General features: G+C 38.8%; 1 protein-coding gene across 5 annotated transcripts in view; it reads right to left on the reverse strand.

The window, feature by feature from the left end:
• Window positions 1-25524, reverse strand: part of fbln2 (fibulin 2) — a 222830-nt gene that overhangs the window by 52821 nt on the left and 144485 nt on the right. For all 5 annotated transcript variants that reach the window (XM_062969966.1, XM_062969964.1, XM_008115563.3 and 2 more), the window contains 3 exons: window positions 23812-23923; window positions 21608-21737; window positions 13977-14163 (listed from right to left, as the gene is read on the reverse strand). In XM_062969966.1, the coding sequence (XP_062826036.1) occupies window positions 13977-14163; window positions 21608-21737; window positions 23812-23923 (429 nt within the window). The remainder of the gene's footprint in view (window positions 1-13976; window positions 14164-21607; window positions 21738-23811; window positions 23924-25524) is intronic.

Below are 25524 nucleotides of genomic sequence, written 5' to 3' on the forward strand. Positions count from 1 at the left end.
TCCCACAAGCCTCAACACAATGCCTTCAATTAGAAATGGACCAGTGACCACCACGCCAAGCAATGCCCTGGCAAGGAGTGCAAAGATACTTTGAAAACTAGAAATTCCCTTGCTAAGAGAAAGAACCAGCAACAAAACCCTAAACCTTTCTGCAAACCCCTCTGTGGGAACAGCCAGACTGGGCCCCTTCACTCTCTCTCTCCCTCAATAGGCTTGCTTGCTCTCTGTTTGCAGACCACCATCCTCTCCGCACAAAGCCCAGCCCAGAATGGCTCGCCCAGGCTACACAACGGGCTTTTATGGCAATCCTCCACGGGGACGCAGAGGACCCTAGCCCCCACCTTTGCGTCCACCGTGGAAGCTTCTGATTGGCTGGGGAGCGGCAGCCATGTTAGGCTGCACTAAGCTCCCATTCAAGGTAGGTTGCAGAAACAAAAAAAAAACTTTTAAAATATTTTTTAAAATATATTTAAAAAATCTGGAGAAAAAAAATTAACGAAACATTAAGAGACAATTAGATAATGGGCCAATAATGGTTTGAATTACATTGCTGGTTGCGCTGTGAGACAATGTCTCGGAATGCGTATCAAAAAGCTAGAACGATCCGAAATAATTTATTTATTTATGTATTTATTTATTTACAGCATTTATATTCTGCCCTTCTCACCCTGAAGGGGACTCAGGGGGGATCACATTACACATATAGGCAAACATTCAATGCCTTTTAACATAGAACAAAGACAAAGAAACATAGGCTCTGAGCGGCCTCGAACTCATGACCTCCTGGTCAGAGTGATTCATTGCAGTTAATTGTAGCTGGCTTGCTTTCCCGCCTGCCCCACAGCCCGGGCCCAATTCTGATATATCGTAATTCTGATATACGATTCAAAACGATTTTTTGGACATGTCTACTTTTTAGCTAGCAGCCATCCTGATTTGGCAGGGGCAGTCCCAATTAATCCCATTATTCCACTTTTTAAAGATTCTTTTAAAATTTCTCTTTTTCTCTCTTCCTCCCACTTTTTCTCTTCATTCTCAGCTTACTTCAGGTGCCACAAACTGAGTTCAAATTGCAAAAGTAGTTTGTACTCAAATCAACAGAAAAGAGACTAGAGGGGCAAGATGAGACTTGCCCCTCTAGTCTCTAGGTGCAGGCTAAGTAAACTGCTGTAGCTTCTCTTAGTTTATATGGTCTTCTTCATTTATAGCTTCGGCCATCTTGGCTACAGCTTTATCTTGTTTGGCCACATATGTCCCAGTTTTCATCTGTGAAATGTTGGGATATATGACACACAAGGGGTTCTCAAACTTTACTACTCTAGAAATTACTGAACTTCAGCTCCCCAAAAGCCTCAGCCAAGTATGACTGATGATGAGGGATTCTGGATGTTGAAGGCTATTTATTTATTTATTTATTATTTAAACTTATATGCCGCCACTCCTCTAGGCTCTTTCCTTTCAATTACAGAACAAGGAAGAGAATTATCGTCCAACTGCCAAACTTCAAAATTAATAAAAACCCACACAAATGTAAAATATGGAAAGAGAATAGATGTTGTAAGTATGATCCTCTTGCTTCCAGTTAAGCAAGGCCCTATCTACACTGCTGTATAATGCACTTTAACTGCATTGGACTGCATTAGAGCACTTCCAGATAGGTATAACCCATGCTGAAGCAGCTTATAAAAACCCACATCAGTGTGGGTTTTTGTTCCCACAAGGGTCTCCAAACCTGGGCTTTCCTGGGCAGGGTGTCTAGATACCATCCTGGTAACTAAGATGCCCAGATACCCAGGAGCCCCACAAAATTACCCTTTAATTAATTTTTTAAAAAACGTACCTAGCCACCATTAAGGAACTCCTTGAGTCCTCCTGGCACATCATTTCTACGTGCCAGGAGCGCTCAAAAAGTTCCTTAAGGGTGGACGTGTAAGTTTTAAAAAAATTTAAGGGTAGTTTTGGAGGAAGGTGGGTACCCTCTTGGTTTTCCATCCTCATGGAGTCCGAAAAACTGAGATGTCTCTGCAGATTGGGCCCAGGGATTGTGTGATGCCAAAGATCCGGGTTTTACCAGGTGTCTAATCAATTCGAAATAAAGCAGGGAAACCCTGCTTTGTTCTGAATAAATTTGCTTTTACTGTATATTTGGACGCCTACAGGAAAAGTGCAACAGGTCCCACATTTTTGTGTCTTTCTGGAAGGGCCCTTACATGAGTCAACACTGACATATAATGCAGCTTTTAACTGCAATACATGGTAGTGTAGATTGAGACTGAGACAGTGAATCTACAGTTGCTGAACAGTATAAAACAAGTTTGCTCCCTATAATGATAACTTCTTTAAGATGTGAATTAAAATGCAGAACAAATTCACCTTTCAACTGAAATCGAAGCCACCAGCCATCACTGGTGTGCATTCATGATAGCTTTTGCCCCATCTCTTGCTTCTGGCTTTATCACTACTTTTAGTAGTTTGCTATGGTTGCAAAGAGCTTAGAAAGAAGCTTAAAAAAATCCAATTGGTACTTTCATGAATTAAGATGGAGAAATAATGTATCTCATCAGAAAAATAAGCTCGACAGAAAGATTTCAGCCAGCTTGCTTGCAAGATACTAACTATAGACACTTGTAGATAAGGATTCCAATTTGATAAAGATTGTCAATGCCTTTGAAGATGTTGTCCTATGACTGTGATGTCCCATAAACAATTTTTCTCCCCATTCACTACCATGAAATTATAGCTTGCATGGGACTTTAAAGAGGAAATATGAAGAATTTTTATTCTTGCCTCAGGCCAGGCTTATATGTGAGGCCTGGGAATAGACAAATAGAATGTAACTTAGCATAATCTAGATGATAGAATTGGAAAAAAAGTACAGACACCAGATGTATTAGAGTATACTATCAATTGGGAAATTAGTTTTATCTTAACTCTTCAGAAAAGTGATGATAAATGGGAATAAACTACTAACCTGAGGAGGTGAGCAGCTATGGCTTATAATAACCTGCAGAAGGTGCCTAGTTGATGTAATTAGGAGAACAGGCAGTCAAAGACTCCACTGTATCTGAATGATAGCTGGTTGAAGGTATGACACAAAGTACCGAATGCTGTACATGTGTAAGTCTTTAGGTCTGTACATGTAAACTAATTCTATTTGTTAACAATTACAAAGCCTGTAAAGAGGTGCAGACAGATTCTTATGAAAGTGTCACTTCCTATTGTAATATGATGCAATGCAGGTATGACTTCCCTGGATCTAGATGCAATAGGGGAATAGCGTCTAGGTCCAGAGAAGTCATGCTACCCCTCTATTCTGCCTTGGTCAGACCACACCTGGAATACTGCGTCCAATTCTGGGCACCACAGTTGAAGGGAGATGTTGACAAGCTGGAAAGCGTCCAGAGGAGGGCAACTAAAATGATCAAAGGTCTGGAGAACAAGCCCTATGAGGAGAGGCTTAAAGAACTGGGCATGTTTAGCCTGCAGAAGAGAAGGCTGAGAGGAGACATGATAGCCATGTACAAATATGTGAGGGGAAGTCATAGGGAGGAGGGAGCAAGCTTGTTTTCTGCTGCCCTGCAGACTAGGACAATGGCTTCAAACTACAGGAAAGGAGATTCCACCTGAACTTCCTCACTGTGAGGGCTGTTCGGCAGTGGAACTCTCTCCCCCGGACTGTGGTGGAGGCTCCTTCTTTGGAGGCTTTTAAACAGAGGCTGGATGGCCATCTGTCAGGGGTGCTTTGAATGCAATTTCCTGCTTCTTGGCAGGGGGTTGGACTGGATGGCCCATGAGGTCTCTTCCAACTCTACTATTCTATGATTCTATGATTCTATGGGTAAACCCAGGCCCAGGGACCGGATGCAGCCCCTTGGGCTCTTTTCTTAGGCCCTCCTCTTTTTCACCATGCTATCTTTCCTTCCTTCTCTCTTTCTTTCCTCCTTCCCTTCCTTTTTCTCCTTCCCTTCCACCCTTTCATCCTTCCTTTCCCTCTTTCCTTCCTCCTTCCCTCCCTTCCTCCCTCCCTTACCTCCTTCTTTCTCCCTCCTTCCTTCCCTTCCACCCTTTCATCCATCCTTCCTTCTCACCCTCTTTCTTCTTTCTTTCCTTCTCTTTCATCTTTCATTCCTTCCCTTCCTTCCTTTCATCCTTCCCTCCTTCCTTTCCCTTTGTCTTTCCTTCCTTCTTTGTTTCCTTCCTCCTTACCTTCTTTCTTTCCCTCTCTCCCTCTTTATCCTTCCTTCTATCCTTCCTCTCTTTCCTTCCATCCTTCCTTCCTTCTCTCTTTCCTTCCTCCTTCCCTTCCTTCCTGTCATCAACTGGAAGCCAGTTCTCCTAGCAGTGAGTGCTAGCATATGGCCCCGTTAGAAATGTTAACTTGCCTGATGTAATGGAATCAATGAGTCATGCTTTAGATGCAATGCTATATATAAAGTTGTGAAGCTCACTGCCCAGACTAATTTGTTTGCATATCTACGAATGCATATAATAAAGAGACCAAAGTGTATCAAAGCTGGCTTTAGCCTATAAAGCCCTAAACAGTTCTGGCCCAGCTTACTTGCCCGGACATATCTCCCTCTATGAACCATCTTGGAGTTTAAGATCATCTGGAGAGGCCCTGCTCTCAGCTCCGCCTTCTTCACAGGCGCGATTGGCAGAGACGAGAGACATAGCCTTCTCGGTGGTGAACCCTCAGCTATGGAATTCCCTCCCCAGAGAGATTAGATCAGCTCCCTCCTTCCTGACCTCCTGCAAAAAAGCGAAGACATGGCTTTTTGACTAAGTCTTCAAAAATCTAGTGCAATAATTAGATACAAAAGATGTGTAATTGACCTATGGAATGGCTCCGGACTACGCCTATGGATTACGTGATTTTAACTTTTATGGGTTCAATTGCTTTCACTGTTTTAATGGTGCAGTTACTTTTATTATACTATGTTTTAAAGGCATTGCCTATGTTGTGAAGTCGCCTTGAGTCCCCTCTGGGGTTGAGAAAGGCGGGATAAAAGAGCCGCAAATAAATAAATAAATCAATAAAAAGTCTGATTACTTCCCATACAAATATTTTCAGATTCAAAATACTCAAATGAAGTGTTGAAGTTAACTTTGTTTGAATTAACCACCATCATAGCATTCAGGTGGCCAAAAGTTGTTAATAGAACCCCAGACAGAAACAAGACTAGTTGGCAAGTAACAAAGTCACTTAATTCCTCTGTCCTAAGAGACTGGGAATCCATGCCTGTTTTATACTGCTATAAGAATATCTATAATTAATATCTATACCTATAATTCAAAGGAAAGTTAAAGCAGGAACATTCAGAGCTGGAATTAACAATACAGTTACATTTCCAACATAATTAAAGATTATGGCAATAATTTATTTTACAAGACCAGAGGTTCTCAACCTGTGGGTCCTCGGGTGTTTTGGTCTACAACTCCCAGAAATCTCAGCCAGTTTACCAGCTTTTAGGATTTCTGGAAGTTGAAGACCAAAACAACTGGAGATCCACAGGTTAAGAACCACTGTATTAGATAGTAAATTCTATCATGAGCAGAAGGCCCCTCCTCTCCCCTCAGGCACAGCCCCTAACCAAGCTCATCAGCTGCTCTAAGGGCTTCCTTCCTCACCCCAAAGGAGTTACTTACCAGGGGAAGTGGAATGGAGGAGGCGGGAAAACCCCCACAATAAAACTCTGTTCATCATTCTTGTACACCCATGTCAATCTGTTTAGTGCACAGTTAAAATGATTTATTTAGCTTGTATCGTGGTATATTGGTTTTCAAACCATGTGTGCATGCTTGTTCTCTTGATAAATGCTGATGAAGTTGAGTATTGAGTATTGATTACAAAGGCGATTAACTATAAAAGTGCATGTCACTATTGGCTTTAGAATTATCATAGCTTGAGGTAAGTGTGATACTTTTTGAATTTCGCCATGAACTTCTTAACACTTAGATTATTATCTCAAAAATTGCATACCCTATTTATTATTTTTTAAATAATCTTTATTAGCAGTTTTCCACATATAATAAAATCACAAAAGAAAGAGAGAGAAAAACAAAACAAAAAAAACAAGAGAGAAAAAATAGTAGTAAAAAGAGAAATGAAGAAAAAGTGGAAGAAGACGTGAGAGAGGAATAGAAACAAAAAGCAAAGGATAGGGAAAGAAAGAGGGGGAGCAAAGATAGACATGAAAGAAAGAAAGAAAGAAAGAAAGAAAGAAAGAAAGAAAGAAAGAAAGAAAGAAAGAAAGAAAGAAAGAGAAAATGTTATTATGGCTTCCCGTTGTCTTCCATGAGGTTTATGCCTTTTCCTTCTTCATTTACTTTCCTTTTCGATCACTCCCCGATATCTTTTTCTTTCTCTTTGGGTATATAATCTGTTCCTCCTCATATCTTTATCTTCTTATAGTCATGTTTAAGATATTCTGTGATTTGATTCCAGTTCATCTCTTTCATTGGGTTCCCCTTATTTTTGGAGATTAGATAGGTAAGCCTATCCATATTCCTTATTTCTAAGATTTTTATTATCCATTCTTCTTCTTCAGATATTTCCTTCTTTTTCCATAGTCTGGCATAGCATATTCTTGCTGCAGTCATTAGTAAGAAGAGAAGTTTATCCTTGTTTTCATCTACTTTTTGGTCATTCATACCTAATAAAAATATTTCTGGTCTCAGTGGGATCTTCATTTGTAACATTTTCTGCATCTTTTCCTGGATGTTTTCCAAATAACCTTTATTTATTTTTTTACATGGACATCACATATGGTACAGGGTTCCTTTGTTCTCCCCACATTTCCAACATTGTGTGTTTATATTTTTATAACATTTTCCCAATTTCTTCAGTGTCATGTACCACCTATATGCCATCTTTATCCAACTTTCTTTTAGGTCTATTGCATGCATATATTTTAATTTTTTATTCCAAATTTCTTTCCATTTTTTCCTTCCAATTGGTCTGCCTATATTTTCTGTCCATTTTTTCAGGTGGTTCTTCATTCCATCCACCTCTGTACTCCATTCCAGTAATTTTTTATAGATCATTTTTTTTTCTCTAACATCATTATTCTATCCCAAAATGCCTCCTTCTCTGAAAATCCTAACTCTTTATCTAATACGAATTGTTTTTTATTTGCCAGTATTGGAACCAAGAGATACTTTTATTAAATGTTTTCATTTCCTGTTGTGTTTTCATCAGCCATTCTCCTTCTTGTTTCTTCAATAGGTCTTTGTATTTGGGTCAGTTATTCCAGCCCATCACTCTCCTCTGTGTGGCTTCCAGGGGTGATAGCCATAGTGGTGTTTTATCATAGAGCCTCTTTTTGTACTTTCCCCATATTTTAAATAGGGCAGATCTCATGAAATGGTTACCATTTTTTTTCCTTTTTTGTTTTACCATTCCAGAGGTATGCGTGCCATCCCAGTCTTAATTCTATCCCTTCCAAATTTAGAATTTCTTCTTTTTCCAATTTTGTCCAATCTCTAATCCATGTTAGGGCACTTGCTTCAAAATATAACTTTAAATCTGGCATGGCTAGACTACCTCTATTCTTTGCTTCTGTCAAGTTTTTGAAACTAATCCTCATTTTTTTCCCTTGCCCTATATACTTCAAAATGTCTCTGTTCCAATCCTTTATTGTTTTTTTATTTCTTATTATCGGCAAATTTTGAAAAAAGAAGACCATTTTCAGTAGGACATTCATCTTTATACTTGCGATCCTGCCTAAAGGTGATAGATTCAATATTTTCCAATTGACTATATCTTTTTTAATCTTCCATTTTATTACAGGAGGTACAGCTCCTCTCAATTGGTCATGTAGCTACTGAAGGGATACCATTTCTTCTGTTATTCTTTTTGATCTAGCTGGATGCTAGGGAAGAGATAAAGCAGACTTGCTGAGGGCTTTAGAAATTAGGCCAAGCACAACATGTAAGCACATGAGATCAGGTTGAGGGCTATGATTGTCCATAAGGCTAAAGTTTTTTCATTCCCCCTTTTGTAATAAAGTAATATTACATATTTAGAGATGCCTTATTGTGAATATGTTAGAAATTCAACGTACCAACCTTGACTTTAAAAAATAAAATAAAACAGATATTAATTAAATATCCATCTTCCTTTTCCACATATTTCCTGACATGAATTTTGTTGTAATATATTACTGTGCTCTCTTTTATGTAAAACCCAATTAAACATGAAAATAAAAGCATGCTGCATTAATTACTTTATGATCTCTAAAAGCATAATTTATGGGAAATTAAAGTAATATAATGCAGTTGCACAGCCCCTGAAGGTAAAAGAACTGGAAAGGGGGAAATGATCAGAACCTACATGGTGACAGCTGGAAATACTGCATTTCCAAACTATGAGAGCAGTCATAATTTTAATAGAAACATTTCCATGCATCTAGCATTAAAAAAAACCAAAGCTGAATGAGCCCCACCAAAACTTATTATCTATTGCTTGAGAGTCACTCTAGACACAAACCAAATGGTTCACATTAGAAGAAAAGAGAGTCCATATAGATTTATTTTTGGTGCTAGGAAACTCTAATGAGGACAATCCAAGATAGGTGAGAAGCTTTGTTATTTGGGACTTGTTCCATAGTGGAAATGCACTTTTCTGTGCATAAAATAAGATTCCTGAAAAAAAACCACTATTTTCTAAATAGCAAACACATTTTCTGCATAGAAATATTGGTTTTGGTATAGAGAATACTGTTTGTTGTGCTAGACACCTTCTGCACCAAAACTGCCACTATGCATAAATTACTCATATTTTATAAGTTTTTCATTTTTTTAAAAATCATAAAGGGTTTGTACATAATATCTCCTAATCTGTGATCACCCATTAAAAACTGGGCAGTTTACAATTACTTTCTTGCAGCAAGAAGATAAATAAAAAAATATTTATTTTTGTTTGCAAGAATGAAACTTACATTTCTGCACTGAAAGCATCTACCTAGAGTGGGACCAAATGATGGCAAATGGTATTTATGGGGGGGAAGAGAAGGATGAGGAAGAGCCATTCTCCCACAGCTGCCAGTCAGAAGAGTAGGCCCCGCTCCCTTTAGGCTCTGCCCACTTTGTGTCATAGCAACCTCCTCAGCCACAATGGTGCCCAGGGAACAGGCACAGTTCACTTAGGACTCTTCCACACTGCCTATAAAATAACAGATTATCTGATTTAAACTAGATTATATGGCAGTGTAGACTCAAGACCCTTCCAAACAGCTATATAACCTAGAATGCCAAGGCAGATAATCCACAGTATCTGCTTTGAACTGGAATATCTTGAGTCCACACTGCCATATAATCCACTTCAGTGTGGATTTTATATAGCTGGGTAGAAGGGGCCTCATATAATCCAGTTCAAAGCAGATAATATAAGATTATAAATATAATATATAAAAATTACTGTGGTATAATAAAACAGAACAATATAATCTCTAAAATCAGGACAGTAAATAAAGAACAACACAGAAAACAGAGGAATTCCAGACAGGAAACAATCAGGGCCAGCTAACACCTCCCAACAAAGGATTCCCCCAGGGAGGAAGCTGAGGAGTCATTATTATTACTATTATTAATAATATTATTCTTATTGTGTTCCTCTGAGCCATGAAAATGAACACAATTATTAAACACAAGTATTAAAAAACTCTAAAATCAGAACAGTAAATAAAGAACAACACTCAACACAACAGACTATGCTACACCAACGTGTGGCTGAACACAGCTAGATATATTCCTGACAGGAAACAACCAGAGTCAGCTAACAACTCTCAACAAAGGATTGCCGCTCAGAGTCATTATTATTATTATTATTATTATTATTATTATTATTATTATTGACACAACAACGTTGTATGACACAGCAAACAAGATAGATATGCTGGATTTCGTTTCACAAAATCACAAGTCGAACACTTCCCAAGTGTCTAGGACTGTGTGATGTATTTTCGGATGATGCGTGCAGATCCCAGTAAGGTGGCCTTTTGCAGTTGGCAGATCGTAATTTTGTCAATGTCTATTGTTTCCAAATGCCGGCTGAGATCTTTTGGCACGGCACCCAGTGTGCCCATCACCACCGGGACCACCTGCACTGGTTTCTGCCAGAGTCTTTGAAGTTCAATCTTGAGGTCCTGATAGCGGCTGAGTTTTTCCTGTTGTTTTTCTTCAATGCGACTGTCACCTGGGATGGCGACATCAATGATCCAAACCTTGTTCTTTTCCACAACTGTGATGTCTGGTGTGTTGTGTTCCAGAACTTTGTCAGTCTGGATTCGGAAGTCCCACAGTATCTTTGCGTGTTCATTTTCCACAACCTTTGCAGGTTTGTGATCCCACCAGTTCTTAACTGCAGGGAGGTGATACTTGAGGCATAGGTTCCAATGAATCATTTGGGCCACATAGTTGTGCCTCTGTTTGTAGTCTGTCTGTGCAATTTTCTTACAGCAGCTGAGGATATGATCAATGGTTTCATCGGTTTCCTTGCACAGTCTGCACTTTGGGTCATCAGCTGATTTTTCGATCTTGGCCTTGATTGCATTTGTTCTGATGGCTTGCTCCTGGGCTGCAAGGATCAGGCCTTCTGTCTCCTTCTTCAGGGTCCCATTCGTGAGCCAGAGCCAGGTCTTCTCTTTATCAGCTTTTCCTTCAATTTTGTCAAGGAACTTTCCATGCAGTGTTTTGTTGTGCCAGCTGTCAGCTCTAGTTTGTAGTGCGGTTTTCTTGTACTGGTTTTTTGTCTGCTGTGCTTTGAGGAGTTTCTGATTTTTGACTTCAATCAAAGCAGGTTCTTCACTTTGTTTTACATATTCTGCCAGGGCATGTTCTTCTTCTTTGACTGCTTGTTTTACTTGCAAGAGTCCTCTGCCCCCTGATCTTCTAGGCAGATACAGCCGGTCAACATCACTGCGAGGGTGCAGTGAATGATGAATGGTCATGAGTTTTCTTGTTTTTCTGTCCAAATTGTCCAGTTCCGCCTGTGTCCAATTTATAATGCCAGCAGTATATCTTATGACAGGTATGGCCCAGGTGTTTATGGCCTTGATGGTGTTGCCTCCATTGAGCTTGCTTTTGACTGACCCTTTGTGTGTATTCTTTACTGACCACAGTCTTCACATGTTCATGCTTGATGTTGTCCAGCTGTAATATGCCCAGATATTTATAGGCCTCTGGCTGGTGACACCTTATTGTTTGGCCATTGGGCATATTGATGCCCTCACTTTCAATTATTTTTCCCTTCTTCAATGCCACTGTCGAACATTTGTCCAAACCAAACTCCATGTTGATATCAGTGCTAAAAATTCGGACAGTGTTGGTCAGAGATTGTATTTCAGGTGCCACCTTGACGTGGTGGGGGGGCTTAACTGCTCCAATGATGACTGAGGGCTGTGCTGGCGGTAGTGTAACTACCGGTAGGTCCAACCTAGCCAGAGAGGCCTCAGCTGAGGAGCAGAACTAAGAGCACCTAACCCATTAGCATTATGGAGAAACAAACCCAAACGAAGTCTATACTGGCTCGGTCGTCGCCCAGGATAAAAAGGACCGCGGTGGATGCTGCTGATTCTGGACATCCATTGACAAGTGGGCTACGGAATCATCAAGCCCCAAATGAACAGTCACAGAAGCGGCAGAAATATACAATGCCAGAAAACCGTATTATTATTATTATTATTATTATTATTATTATTATTATTATTATTATTATTATTGGGTTCCTGAACAAAACCTAGCAGCCAGCATTAAAAAAAACTCTACACTCTGGACAGTAAATAAAGAACAACACTTTGAAAATAAGGGTATTCCAGACAGGAAACAACCATAGCTAGTTAACACGTCCAAACAAAGGATTCTCCCAGAGAGGAAACAACCATGCTATGAAGCTGCAAGCCCATTCAGTGCTAATCAAGGTAACTAATTACAACATTCATACTTGCCTCCACAAACAAAAACCCATTTAGGACGATGCCACAGCAACTCGTGGCTGGGCACGCCTCATTTTATGGCAGCTTTAGAAATGCCAAGATATCTCTACACCACATTTGAAGCTTGTGTTGTGTGAAGGGCATCATCGGCGGCAGTTTCTTAAGTAAATGCTTTTTTATTGCTATTCAGATTAAAAAGCAAGGCAAGCAGTGCAGAGCTGCTATTAGCACTTTAGATCACCAGAGGATTGGAGCATAATCTGTCTTTCTCAGAAGCCTGCTCACAACAGAAAAATGGAGGCCCAGCTTGGCTGAAAGACACAACATGGCTTTCTTCTGTTCTGATTGGCTCAACAGGCAGGGCTTACAGGGAAACCCCCGTGCAGGCATGCGGCTGCTTTTCTGCGCTCCATGTGAACCGAAAATGAAAATGAAACCGAAAGTAGCCATGGTATGCAGCTTCGTGGTCTATTAAGGCTGAAAAAAATGGCAGTGGCGCCCGTGCTGATATGCCTGGCCAAAAGAACTCAACCAGTTTTAGCTCATTTTGAAAAATGGATCTGTTCACAGCCCTAGTGTTGTTTTCCTCAGTTACCTAAACTCTTTTAGACAATTCATATTAACACCTGTCAAATGATATGTATCAAGTAGGGTAAAGGAACCAGATCCTATCTGATCTTGGAAGCTCAGAAGGACAGGCCTGGTTAGTCTAAAGATGGGGGAACACCAGGCAGTATTAGGTATTGTAGATTATATTTCAGAGGAAGGTAGTGGCAAGCACTTCAGAGTATTCCTTCACTAAGAAAACCTTATGGGGTTTCTACAATTCAATCGGTGACTTAAAGGGACATTCATGCATGCTTGTGCACACACACAAGCACATATTTCTCAAATCACATAAATTATCAAGCAATAAGATTATAAGGTCCTAGGATCATCTTGCATTTGCAAGTTAAGCAATTGTATTCTGAGAAAGCTCTATTGATAACAGATAATCTGTGAAGCACATTTTCCACCCAACTCATATACCATGGTAACTGAAACTCACGTGGGATAAATACAGTTTTATGCATATACAGAGCCAATAGTTTTATTTCTCAGCATATTGGAAATGCATCATATACTCTTATTTTACAGTGCAATCAGATATCTTTCTGTCCCAAAAACAACTGCAAGAAATTCTACTACTGTTTGACAGTACACAATATCCCTTCACTTAGATTATTTATTTGCAGCTAGCATAGCAGTATACTCAGGGTACAAGTTTTTAAAGAATGAAAGGACCTCTAAAGAAGTGGTTGTTTTGATTTTTTTAAAAAAAAAAAAAGAGGGGGGGGGGGAGAGAGATCTCATTTCTTCCACAGTTGGTCTATGTTGTAACTGGCTTGATATTTTAAGGTTGAAAGTTGTCCATTTGTCAACACTAGGCAAACTGGGCAGCCTTGAATCAAGATATTAAGGCAAAGATATTTGTGGGTGCAGAGCAGGAATGAGAAAGGGAAGTGTAAACTTCTTACATTTGCAAGGAGTATTTGGCCTTTGATGAACAGAGACTTTAGAGAAGGAAAAATTAAAAAATGTGATTGTATTGAAGCAGATGTCCTGATTCTTCTATATTTGATGTATCATATACATCAAGTACTGCATATATGACTTCAGATGTGTTCTGTCTCAGCGAACAGATGTCATGTTCCATGATATATATGCTCATAACATGTTTTGTATGCTGTCAAACACACAAGCATATAGTGTCATTAACATTCCCTGTGCAACATTGGCTCGGCCTCTCGGTAAAACAGGACACTTTCAAAAAGTGTTGAAATAAGCCATACACAGATAAGACGGGAGCAGAATCAGGTGCTGCTCACAGCAAATGACTGCTATAACACTTGGGAAGCAACTAAATCTCTTGGAAATGGCAAGTTCCCTTAGCCTGTCAGTGGAATCCTTGTCTATATGTCTACCATCAGGTTGATTCTTTTTATGGAGTGAGAAGACTGGGACTCACATTCTGTTTCCTGTATTTAAGAATGCAACACTTACGTTTCTCAGGCGTCACTGTTGACAGTGGTTCAGGGTGTCTCTTTAGCTCCGGAGGATTAAGATGGTCTTCTCCTTCACAACAGGAAAGCATCATGTGGTTGCAAGGATAGCCAAGATTTGGGTTAGACTCGCAGCTTTGACCCTCATTTTTGACTCGCAAGCCCACTGTGCAGCAGTCACAGCATTGCTGTAAGAGATAGGGACCATGAACACCACAGAGGCAGTAGTTTCACTGAATGTAAGCCTTTCTTTTTGTGGCTGGAGTGGTTCCAACCATTTTGCATGCTGGTGATGGAAATGTATTTGTGACACTGATTCAGCAACACACTTTGGAAATGTTACTTTTTTGAAATACAAATCCCAGTATCCCTCAAACAGCAAAGCTCTTAGGAGATTTTGCAAGAGTAACTTTTCTAAGCTTTGCCAAATACACACAGAGACAGGAATAGTACCAATATGCCACTCCACATCAACATAGAGTTATAGGTTTCATTTTTTTCCACCAAAGTGTATTCAATTATAATTTGCGCATATACACACCAAGAGTAACAAACTTTCATTTACATGAGAGAAAATAAAAGGATATTAACCTTTCATTCCAATGGGAGAAAGTAGAAAGGTACTACTGTACATCAAACATCACTTGGGCCAGATCTGTTTGCCTAATTTATATATTATTGTATTTATTTTTCCATGGCCATACATAGGTGTGGGAACTTTTGCCTGAGAACCTGTCTTGCTTCTTTATTAACAGCTTTCTTCCAGATGGTTAAAACTACTCCATTTAGGAGGGCTTTGAGACTGACATTTTTTAGCTTCTGCACTGATATGTCTTTTAACCTGCAGTACTGAACTGTTTCTTATTGCTCAGTGGATCTTTAATTGTTTTAACAGGTATTTTGCTCTTTTCTGTCTTTTGTTATTTTACTAACTGGGTAATTCGATGCATTTGTTTTAATCTGTTTTCATTCCTTTTTGATTTGAGGGAAAATATGCTCCCAACATATTTACCTTATCTTTGTTCAGGGCAACATACAGACTATGTCCTCACAGCTTTTATCCTCACAACAAAACTGGAAGGGCATGAGCAGTGGCAGTTTCCAATATGAATAAGATGGCAAATTTGCCCCAGATTTATAATGTGTATTTGAAAGGGCCTGACCATGCTACTGAAACTGTTGGGGTTAAAGTTAAGCATTTTAGATAACGATCTTCAACTAAAATTTAATATGGATTCAATGTCCCACTGACATCGAAGCCTCCAGTTGCTACTAACTAAGGGGTGTAGCTATGGGGTGAGGGTGGCAAATGAAGGTTTTGTCCTTCAGTGAGAATTCTGCCCCCACTAAAATGAAAATTTTCTACACACATTTTGACAAAAAAAAACACACATTTACTATTTTCACTACTTAACATCAGAATCTTGCCATAAATGTGTCAAATGCAAGCCTCACAGGCCACATCCAGCCCACCACGTCATTTTATGTGGACTGCAAAGCTTTCAGTGCCAGGGCAACATAGTTGCATTCATACAATCTTACAGTTGCAACTAGCCCTTTGAAGACAACCATAAGGCTGATGTAGCCCTCGGTGAAAATGAATTTGACACCCCTGTCCTACAGTATAGCATCTTGTTCAAATTATAACCTCCCCATCAGATCTCCTTTGCACACCAGATTCTCAATTCTCAATTCTATTCATTTTGCATTACATTGTTTATCTGGGGACATGCATCATAATCAGGAGGAGCATTAGGAACAGCATTATTACTCAGTTTGATTGCAGTTTACAACAGTTAAAAGAAACATAACTAAACATTCACAATGTATAAAAGTTTAAAATGTAATTAAAATATCAAAAAATTAAATCTTCTAAAAACATAAAGTATTCAAAGGAAAACAGCAAATAGAAAATCCAGCACATTGTGCAAGGCAACCAGCCATGCAATGCCTACCAAATCAAAGGGGTCTTTACCTTCCTGTGTTGACTTCTAAAGTCTGGGAGTAGCCATTGAGAAGGCTCTTCCTGTTTTCCCACCAGATTTTTGACATCACACAGATATCTTTAAGTTGGGGAACAGTGGGCAGCAAGGGAATACATCGGGCAGCAGGGTAAATCTATCAAGCAGTGGAGGAAACTGGCATTAAGTACCCTACATTGCCCCCTTCCCCATCACAGAGGGGAAACTATCACTGCATGGCTTCCCTCGTGCTGTCCCCTGCTTAGGTAATGAGAACACGGGTAGCCAATTGTGTTCTCAGAGCTCTGTCCTATGACACTGCCAGGACGGAGCCCCACCAGAAGTAGCCTTGCATCATATGAGGGGCTCTGGCAAGCTCCATCCTGGAAGCGTCATAAGACGGGGCAAAAGCCCCATGTGATGAGATCCTAAGTTGCTAGAGTGCAAATTGGAAACAATGGTTGAACCTTTAAGTGTCTGTAGAATGTGAAATTTCACAACTAAGTAACAAGAAAGACTTGCTGAAATTCTCTCTTCTACTGCTACCAAGTATTGGACAAAGAAGGATACTACAGGGTAACAAATCAGACAGTAAACAAGAAGGGCAAAAAGGCCATCAAGAGCTGGCAGAAAGCCTAACCTAACTATTAGGTAGAAAGATGACTGCTAATTAGCCATCTCCTTGATTCCTCGGGTCAGATACCATCCTATAATCAGTGTAAAATTCAACTGCAGTTCAATAAGCTTTTGTGTGTAGAACATTTGAAGGCACATTGTCTTTCACCTCAGGCAACAAACTGTCTTAGATCAGATCTGCAGTGTGGCATGTTGCATGATTGTGCTTGAATCCTAGAAAGGTTTCTAAGCATCAAATGGACTGGCTGCCATTTCCTGCTACAGGCAGCTTTAGTTGCTTCTTCTTTAGTTGCACATATCTAGCTTTCACCAGTGTTGGAAAAAGTAACTCCTTTAGACTATAACTACCAGAAACCCCAAACAGCAACTGGTTGTAGTCCAATTTCTAGGCTTTCCAGAATGCAGTCCACAGGAGATTTGAGAGAAGCCCCATCTTAAGAAGAGAAATAACTAATTATATGATACTTGAACTGGCAGAATATTATGGAACACTTTTGCTTCACTGAGACATTTCTACCTTCTGAGCTGGGCTAGCAATAACCGTTCATATTCCTGCACATCAGTGACTTTCTGAAAAACTGAAGCATCACCTACTCTTCACAAGATATTCTATCTGACAAGGCAGAGAAAGGCTTCACTTAGCTGCCAAGTATAGTATCAACAGTAATTCCTCAGCAAAGCTGAGAAATGTTGAACAGTTATTTCTCATCTGAGTGTGATTTTTTATAAGGGGGGGAAGAGGGAGGGAGGGAGGGAGAGAATGCGATCTGGAAGCACTGTAAATGCAGCTTACAGCCACCACTGTGAATGGTCGAGAATCATGTACATGAAATAGGGTACATACCAGTTTAGGGAGGGTTTGGGGAAAGCACTCAACAGCTTAGCAACATCCAAATCAGGGCTTTCCAAATATTGTGAGAAAAGAGTTTATTGGCAGATATTGTGAAAGTGGGAAGGGAAAAAACCTTGCTGTTGCAATTTGCTATTGCTTTCCATCTCCGTGTTCTTCATAAGTTCCATTATCCCCAGGCATTATGATCATACAACTCTTAAAATATTGCAGTTGTCAGGTAGTGTGATTGGCACCTATCATATGACACTATTATACCATATTGTGGCTTTGTGCCTTCAAGTTTCTGACTTATGAATTTTTCTTGGCAAGATTTGTTCAGAGGGGCTTCTGATATTGCCTTCCGCTGAGGCTGGCTAAGAAACTGATTTGCTCAAAATCACCTAGCAGGCTTCCAAGGCTGAGCAGAGTTCTAATCCAACATTCAGGCCACTGTATCACATTGTGTGTCTTATACCACAATAGCACTGTGTTAGTTCTATCTTTATCTAGAATTTCTTGGATTACATCTTGTCCCTCCTGGAACTGTACCATTGTTAAGCCACTTGAAAATGTATTATTTTACAACTTGAAACGATCCATTAATGACCACTCATCCCGTCCTGCTTTAGGATGTGGATGTGAATGCTTTAACGTGATTTTAGAAGCACCGTGAATGTGGTATGAGTGTGGTTTTATTGCTTCTTCCTTGGGGATACCCCAGAGATCTCCGGCAGGGAACCCTTAGATTACTGTTGATGGTTGGGCTGGGAAGACATTGGGATTCCCAAAAGTTCCCAAGAAAACACATCTATGATCATTCTTTGGTATGCTTATCTTTACATTATTTTTCAATTAGAGGAGTAATACAATAGTCCAGTTTCAATGTAATTCTATTAAAGTTTAATGTGCAGAGGAATGATAGGATACAGAAAGGTTTAAAGAGTTAATATACAAAAGTTGGGCCAGGGGAGAGAGAGAATTGTAGAAATGACATAGTGTGTGTTCAGCTTCCCAGTGCAGATAGAAAACAATGTAGTTCCATTAAATAACCATTATGTAATTGCACAATTAGGGCTTCCCATGTTTAAAAAAACACGAATCATGGAGCAAAATAGAAAACAAATAAATTAGTGAAAATGCTGTTGCTATATTTCAAGTGCAAGGAAACTAACACTGGAATTGGTGTTACTAAAGCAGAAATGTAATGATGGTGCAAAAGAGTGCTTGCTATTCTGCTAATTTTCCAAGTACGGGATAAGTGGTTTTCAAATGGAAGAGCCTAAAACAACTGACTGATGTGATAAATGCTATACCTTCTGGCTTATTTTTTTAGGCCCTGGGTATATTAGGTCAGAGTGCTGTAGTTCAGTTTCCTCCTCGGCTCTCTTGTCAGATCTACCTGTGTGAACCAACTCTTCGATGGAGCTGCAAATGATTTAACAGCTGGAGAGGCAGAAGATAATGAGGTTTTTATGGGGTACATCATTCTTCCAAACATCATTTCCAGCACAACAGCTTTATAATCATAGTCTCCCATAAATAGAATTCCTTGTAGTCTGCGGCAAAAATTACATCAAGTAACATGACAGTTGACCTGTCCTTACTAGTAAATGTTTGATCACCCATAGCTATTTGGGAAGATATTTAGAAACTGACAATTCAAGTATAATAGACCTGTTGTTTCTTACTGAGAAAGTTAATTTATTTCAGCAGGTAATTATAGTTACCTCCAAGGCATCCAGTTTATTATTCTATTTGCAGATTGTTAAATCAAGTCACAACAAACTGCAGAAATTCACATAATTTCCAACAAATAAAAAGGATTAATAAGAGCATCCTTACATCAACACATATTTTCCACTAGATACAACATGATATAAAGTAAATCCCAAGAAATAGAAGAGACATTATTTTTAATGTTTTTCAATGTATTTCCTCAATTAGATGCAAACGAGCCAGGGTTATGATGACTACTTATGCCCAAATAACTACTTTCATTGCCATTCTGGCAAATAGATGACTTAAGCACCCAATCAGGTATAGTCTTTCCATTTGCCAATTTCTCCAAGACTCAACATGTATGTTGCCATATTTCCCATATTAACAGCCAAACTTGCTGTCCTCTAAAGGAAAATAGCAACAAAAGCTAGACCTCTTCATGAAAAATGGAACAAGCTTGTTTTTTTGTTGTTGTTGTTTTGCTGATCCAGAAAATATGGAGCAATGGATCCAAACTTCAGGAAAAGAGATTTCATCTAAATATTTGAAAGAACTTCCTGATGGTAAGAGCTGTTGTTCAAAAGAGGAGTACACTGCCGTGAAGTGTGGTGGAGATTTTTAAGTAGAATCTAGACTATCCGCAGAAGCTTAGAAAACACATATATAAAGTGTGTTTCCTATTGCAAGAGGTCACCATAAAAAACATTAGGAAGCTATTAAATCCACTTGCACTGGTAAAGTCATGTGAACTATAGTGTTCTACAATCTCTAAAGGAAAAACTTAAAGCTTTGTGATGTATGGTAAATATGCAATGCAGTACTCTACTTGTTGACTCAAGTGACATGCAATAAGCCAGCTGCGCCGGGCTGTGGCGCAGCTGGCTAGTAACCAGCTGCTATAAATCACTACTGACCGAGAGGTCATGAGTTCAAAGCCCGGGTCGGGTTAAGCCTCTGACCATTAAAAAAAAATAGCCCCGGCTTGCTGTTGACCTAGCAGCCCCGAAAGACAGTTGCATCTGTCAAGTAGGGAAAATTTAGGTACGCTTTATGCAGGAGGCTAATTTAACTAATCTACAACACCATAAAACTGCTCACGAGGAAAAGAATGAGGAAGAACAGCCACCAATGGACGGTAAAGCAACAGCTCCCCCTGTGGCCAGAATTGTGAAGCTGGAAAGATGTTAAAATGCCTCTGTGTCTGTCTAAAACTGAATGTTGTTTGTCTGTTGGCATTGAATGTTTGCCATATATGTGTTCATTGTAATCCGCCCTGAGTCCCCTTCGGGGTGAGAAGGGCGGAATATAAATACTGTAAATAAATAAATAAATAAATAAATAATGTACAACCCCAATATCTCAAACCAGCATGAACACTTCAGTGGTGAGGACAGGGAACTGTAGTGCAAAAAAGTTAACATTTCCAGGCTCTGACATCCATAACAGAAAAGCGATCTGTAAAATAAATCTCTGCACAGCAGCTTGAATTGTTTTTTAAAAAACAGAAGTTCTCATCTAAAAATGATATTATTCTGTAGGAATAAAAAGCACCCCCAGTAAATTGAACCCTGTCTTGTATCCTTAATGGCCTTATGTTTTGGGTATTTGTAATCCATTTTGATATTACAATTTCAGGTGGGATTAATACATTTCCAGCTGCAGCAATAAAATAGGGTATTTTCATTTTTGGTTCTTGTGCTTTTTCCTCTTGTTTTTGTTTTCGTTTCTGCCTTTGCTGTTTAGTTTTAGTTAGAATGATGTTGTTTATTGTTTGTCATATTACTGTTAAATTGAATAAGAAATTAATATTAAAAAACAGTAAAATACAATGGGGTATCAAATAGCTATGTAAATTGTGGTAATCATTTGGTTATGTTCTGTGAAAAAAGGAGGCGGGTACAGAATATAAGAAGTCAGGTCCTAAACTTAAGAGAAATGAATTCAACTCCATTGGACAGAATTCATTGGGCTGAATGCAGCTGTGCAATTGTTTTCCATGCAAAGATTCATTCCTTAATTTAACAGCTTCACTATATTTAGTTATGAGACAGAGTTTCTATATTCCAAGCATCACTTCTTTTTCAAAGTCAGGTCACTTTAACTACTCACTTCAGTTTCAGGCCAACAAATACATTTAAAAGGGGAGAAAAAACTGAAGTAATTAACTTTCCTGATTGTCTGTAATAAGGTTTTTAAAAACTACTTGAGATAGCCAAGGCATTAATGAAATTCTTATCAATTAGATTTTTTTTTAAAGAGCATGAACTGCACAAAAGCTCTGAAATTCAAAACTGCACATCTCGTACAGCCAAGAAATTAACGGGGGCAGCCAAAATGCTTAGGTAAGTGAAATTTCCATTTCCTGCCTGATGCCTTGCGATTAAGCAAAAATCAAATCACACATGCCAAACATTTTTAATTGCAGGCGCTTGAGCTGATTCATATTAGCAGTGCTGCTACAAAGGTTTCAGTAGAGTATCTTGCCTTATAAAATGATCCTCCACAGGTATCACTTTCATCTGGTTCACACACATCACCTTCTCTGGCAGCAATCATTCCAGCAATGCAACTGTTTTCCTTTAAATACGAGGCACAACACTGCTTCTGAGCAATTCTACAACAAATAAAAGACAGGTTGCTTTCAAAAGGCTGGCTGATATTTGCAAAGCACTCTCATAGTGTTAAGGTAGCAGTCATTGGCTAAACAAAACATTTTAGTAAAGGGGCAAGGTATTCATGATTGATTAGAATGAATCCCATTTATTTTGGTGGGTTTACTCAAAGCATCACTATATCTGGACTTGACCCACTAAATGAAGTCCAGCCAAAGTGACACATGATGAACATAAGAAAAGCCATGCTGGATCACTCCAAAATCCAATCCAAAATTCAGTTTACACAGTATGTGAAGTGTTGCTCATGGAAAGCCCACCCACAGGATACAAATGCAACTTCATCTTCTATTTTGTGTTCCCCAGTGTGTGGAAGGTGATATATGGGCACCTTGATTAGTAGCCAGTGTTGACCCTTACCTGTACATATATAATCTCACTTTAAAACTGTATACATTGGAAACATTCAGTATGCCTTGTGGCAGTAAATCCCACAATTTAATTCCACATTATAACTCCATCCACAGCAAACATGGATTCTGTGACTCCTACAGTACTCTGGTTTGGCATACTTTGTATCTGGATCTGGAGCATATATCCAGCCTCCACCTATTATAGCAATCAAGCCATGATGCAAAAGAGAATTGTACTTTGTGTTATAAAAGCATACAGTCTGAGAACTTTATCACAAAATAGGCATCTTGCCAACAAAGTCTCTGTACTCCAATCAGAATTAACTATGTCATAGTAAGATGCAAGGGAAAAAAATACATTTTTGTGACTATTGAGATACTTTCATGTGAAATAAGAATAAAGATCCACTGATTAAAAAACAGAATCTCTTTTTAAGAAGATCATTCAGTTTTCATTTGAAGTTTGTTTCCAGTTGTCCAACTAACTTCTAAAGAGACTCCCTTCTCCCATTGCAATAGCTTTGTTATTTAAACCAAAATTCTCGATTCCTCCATATATGAGAGGAGGGGGTGTACATGAGCCTTCAAATGTTCTATTGACATATGGTGATCCCATGAATTTCATACAGTTTTCTTAGGGAAGGCATACTCAAAAGTATGTACCCAACAGAACCTAATATTAATGGGTGCTCTCCCATCCAAGTACTAACTAAAGCTGACTTAGTTTTATCTTCCAAGATCAGGTGGGATCTGGTGCCTTTAGGCTGAACTAAGCAAGTTGACATGAGGAATTGAGGGAGATTATTGTCCTACAGATCGTTCCAACAAATGCCCACTAATTCTTCCACTTTTCTGAGAACGAGGGGCAGTCATATCTCAAGAATCTCTGCTGAATTCTAAACTCTGTTTTTATATAAAAAAAAACTATACTCAATTTTTCACATAAGTTATATTTTATAGTATGCAAATAGTTTCAAGAGGGAAGAATTTGCATTTAACAGACAACCCTGGGATGAGGCAGCCCCCTACTCCTTAGGGGAGTATTACTCATTCATATATGTAATATGGTAGTGAATCTGAAATACCACCTTCTTTATTTGTAGGCCTACAAAGTCTCAATTTAGTTATCTGTTCACGTTAAGACGCAACACACATATATAACAAGTACATATAACACATATATAACAACTCTATGCAGTGGCACACACATATATTTTAAAGATTTTATCTGTTTCCCTGTCATGCTTGATGCTGCCACCAGACTTGGGACCATTAGACTATTTTGGACCTGATCCATCATTTACTTTAGGTACTTACAAAACAAATGCTATTTTATCTTTATAATGCTTGTTTATGAAACAAATGTTGATCAAACATGCAAAGGCTCAAGCCTTTTACAGAAAATTACTGTTTTCAATCCACTCTGCACACAATTAGGTGTGAAATAAATGTAAAGTATTCTAGGCACCCAAATGTTTGTCTTACTCAAAACCTAAGCAAAATCATCAGCATGAACTCCAGGCAACGCCAAATAAACCTTGTGTGTGTATACATACACACAAAACCACAGAGTCATCTGGAATCTATTCATGAAATGCTTATTCAAGGTGGATCTTATTATAAATTGACAGTTTTCATTTTTTTCCAGTTTTAGTTTACATACCTGCAAATATCACCATCAGTTCCACTCACTGGGATTTCTGCACATTCACTGTTGTCAATAGCCCATTGTTGTCCAGCAGCACAACATGTTTCAATTAAATCTTTTGTTGAACCTGAAAAATGCAAAGTACAACACATGAAGAGAGACAGCATAATGTAATGGTTTGAGTGTCAGAGCATGATCCTAAGATACCAGGATTTAAATCCTTATTCAGCCATGGAAACTCATTGAGTGCCCTTAGACAAGTCAAATCCACTGAACCTTAGAAAAAGTTAGTGGCAAATTTCCTGTTACCAAGAAAATCCTACAGCTGGATCATTATAAGTCAGAGTCAACTTGAAAGCTCAAATCAAAAGCAAAAACAACAGCAATAGCTACTACCACCATTATATGAAATATGTTTTGGCTTGGAAGCTGGACTTCTAATCAAATGTTCATCATTTCAGACGTTATAACTTCCACATTCGTCATTTTCTGGGTTTACCTCCCCTCAGTAGTTGGTCAGGATTTCATAGCCACTGAGTATAATGAGAACTCACTATGGATCTTGTAGAATCCTTTTATAATTGAGGAGGAGAGACTTCCCTAAATTTATTTGCACTTCTACAAACCATACAGATATAGATAGAATGCCACTCATTCTATCTATATCTGACTGCAATCTCTGGCTGCAATGTATGGGGGATTCTGGGAACTGTAATGAAAATGTAACTTTTTCAATCTTTGGTTCTATTGTTGAACCTAGGTACATAAAAGGATAATTCTCTGAACAATGAAAATTCATTTATACATGGTTTGTTTTTTAAGTATTTCATAACTATCAGAGCAATCCTATCTCTTGCTACAGAGAACTCCAGGATTGGTGCTCTCATGAATCCAAGGTGGAGCCAGCATCAACCCAGTATGTAAGACAGAAAAACCATATTTTCATTTTCCAAATTATTGTTCAAGTTCCCCTCTATTAAAACCAATGGACAAGATTTCAACTATGCTAGTTTTAGAACCCATGTAGATAGGCTGCTGGTCAAAGAAAATGGATAAGAGCCAAGAAGGTTGTAGATCTTGGAGATTCATCATTATGCTGAACATTCACCCTCTTCCATGCATTTTCCTGTGTCAGAGATCCATCATGGTGAAATAGTTTCAACAGATGGTTCCATTCTAGCTGAAAAGAGATATGCAAGATCAAACCTTACCACCTGACGAGAGACCTTGTAGGGGAAAGACTGTAAAATCCTTGGACACACTCTTGAAAAACATAATTAGTCCTTACACATTTTCTAGATAGCAAACCTTCTGTATTAAATTAAATTTCCATCTGACTGGACAGACATATCATTATTCTCAAGATAATCTGATATTCTTTTGTTGCAAATTTTGTGTAGAATGCTTTTGCTATACACTGCAAATATGTAATGATTTGATTTGTAGAAAATAAAGCATATAGTTGTCATGTGCTTAATATATGTTAATATATGTTCTGTGCTCAACTGTAATACATATATGATAAGGACTGCTATAGAAGTGCTTTGAAAAGTTACTTATTTCAACTATATCTTCCTAAATGCCACTGGCCATGTTTTCTGATCAGAAGGTACCCACACTAACATAACATAACATAGCGTAACATAAATTAAATTACATTCTTGCCTCTCAGCCTCCAGTCATCCCTCCCATGCGCAAAAATCTAAAAGTGGCTAAAACTCCACTTTT

The sequence above is a fragment of the Anolis carolinensis genome, chromosome 2 (assembly GCF_035594765.1).
Source record: "Anolis carolinensis isolate JA03-04 chromosome 2, rAnoCar3.1.pri, whole genome shotgun sequence".
NCBI classification, from domain to species: Eukaryota; Metazoa; Chordata; class Lepidosauria; order Squamata; family Dactyloidae; genus Anolis; species Anolis carolinensis.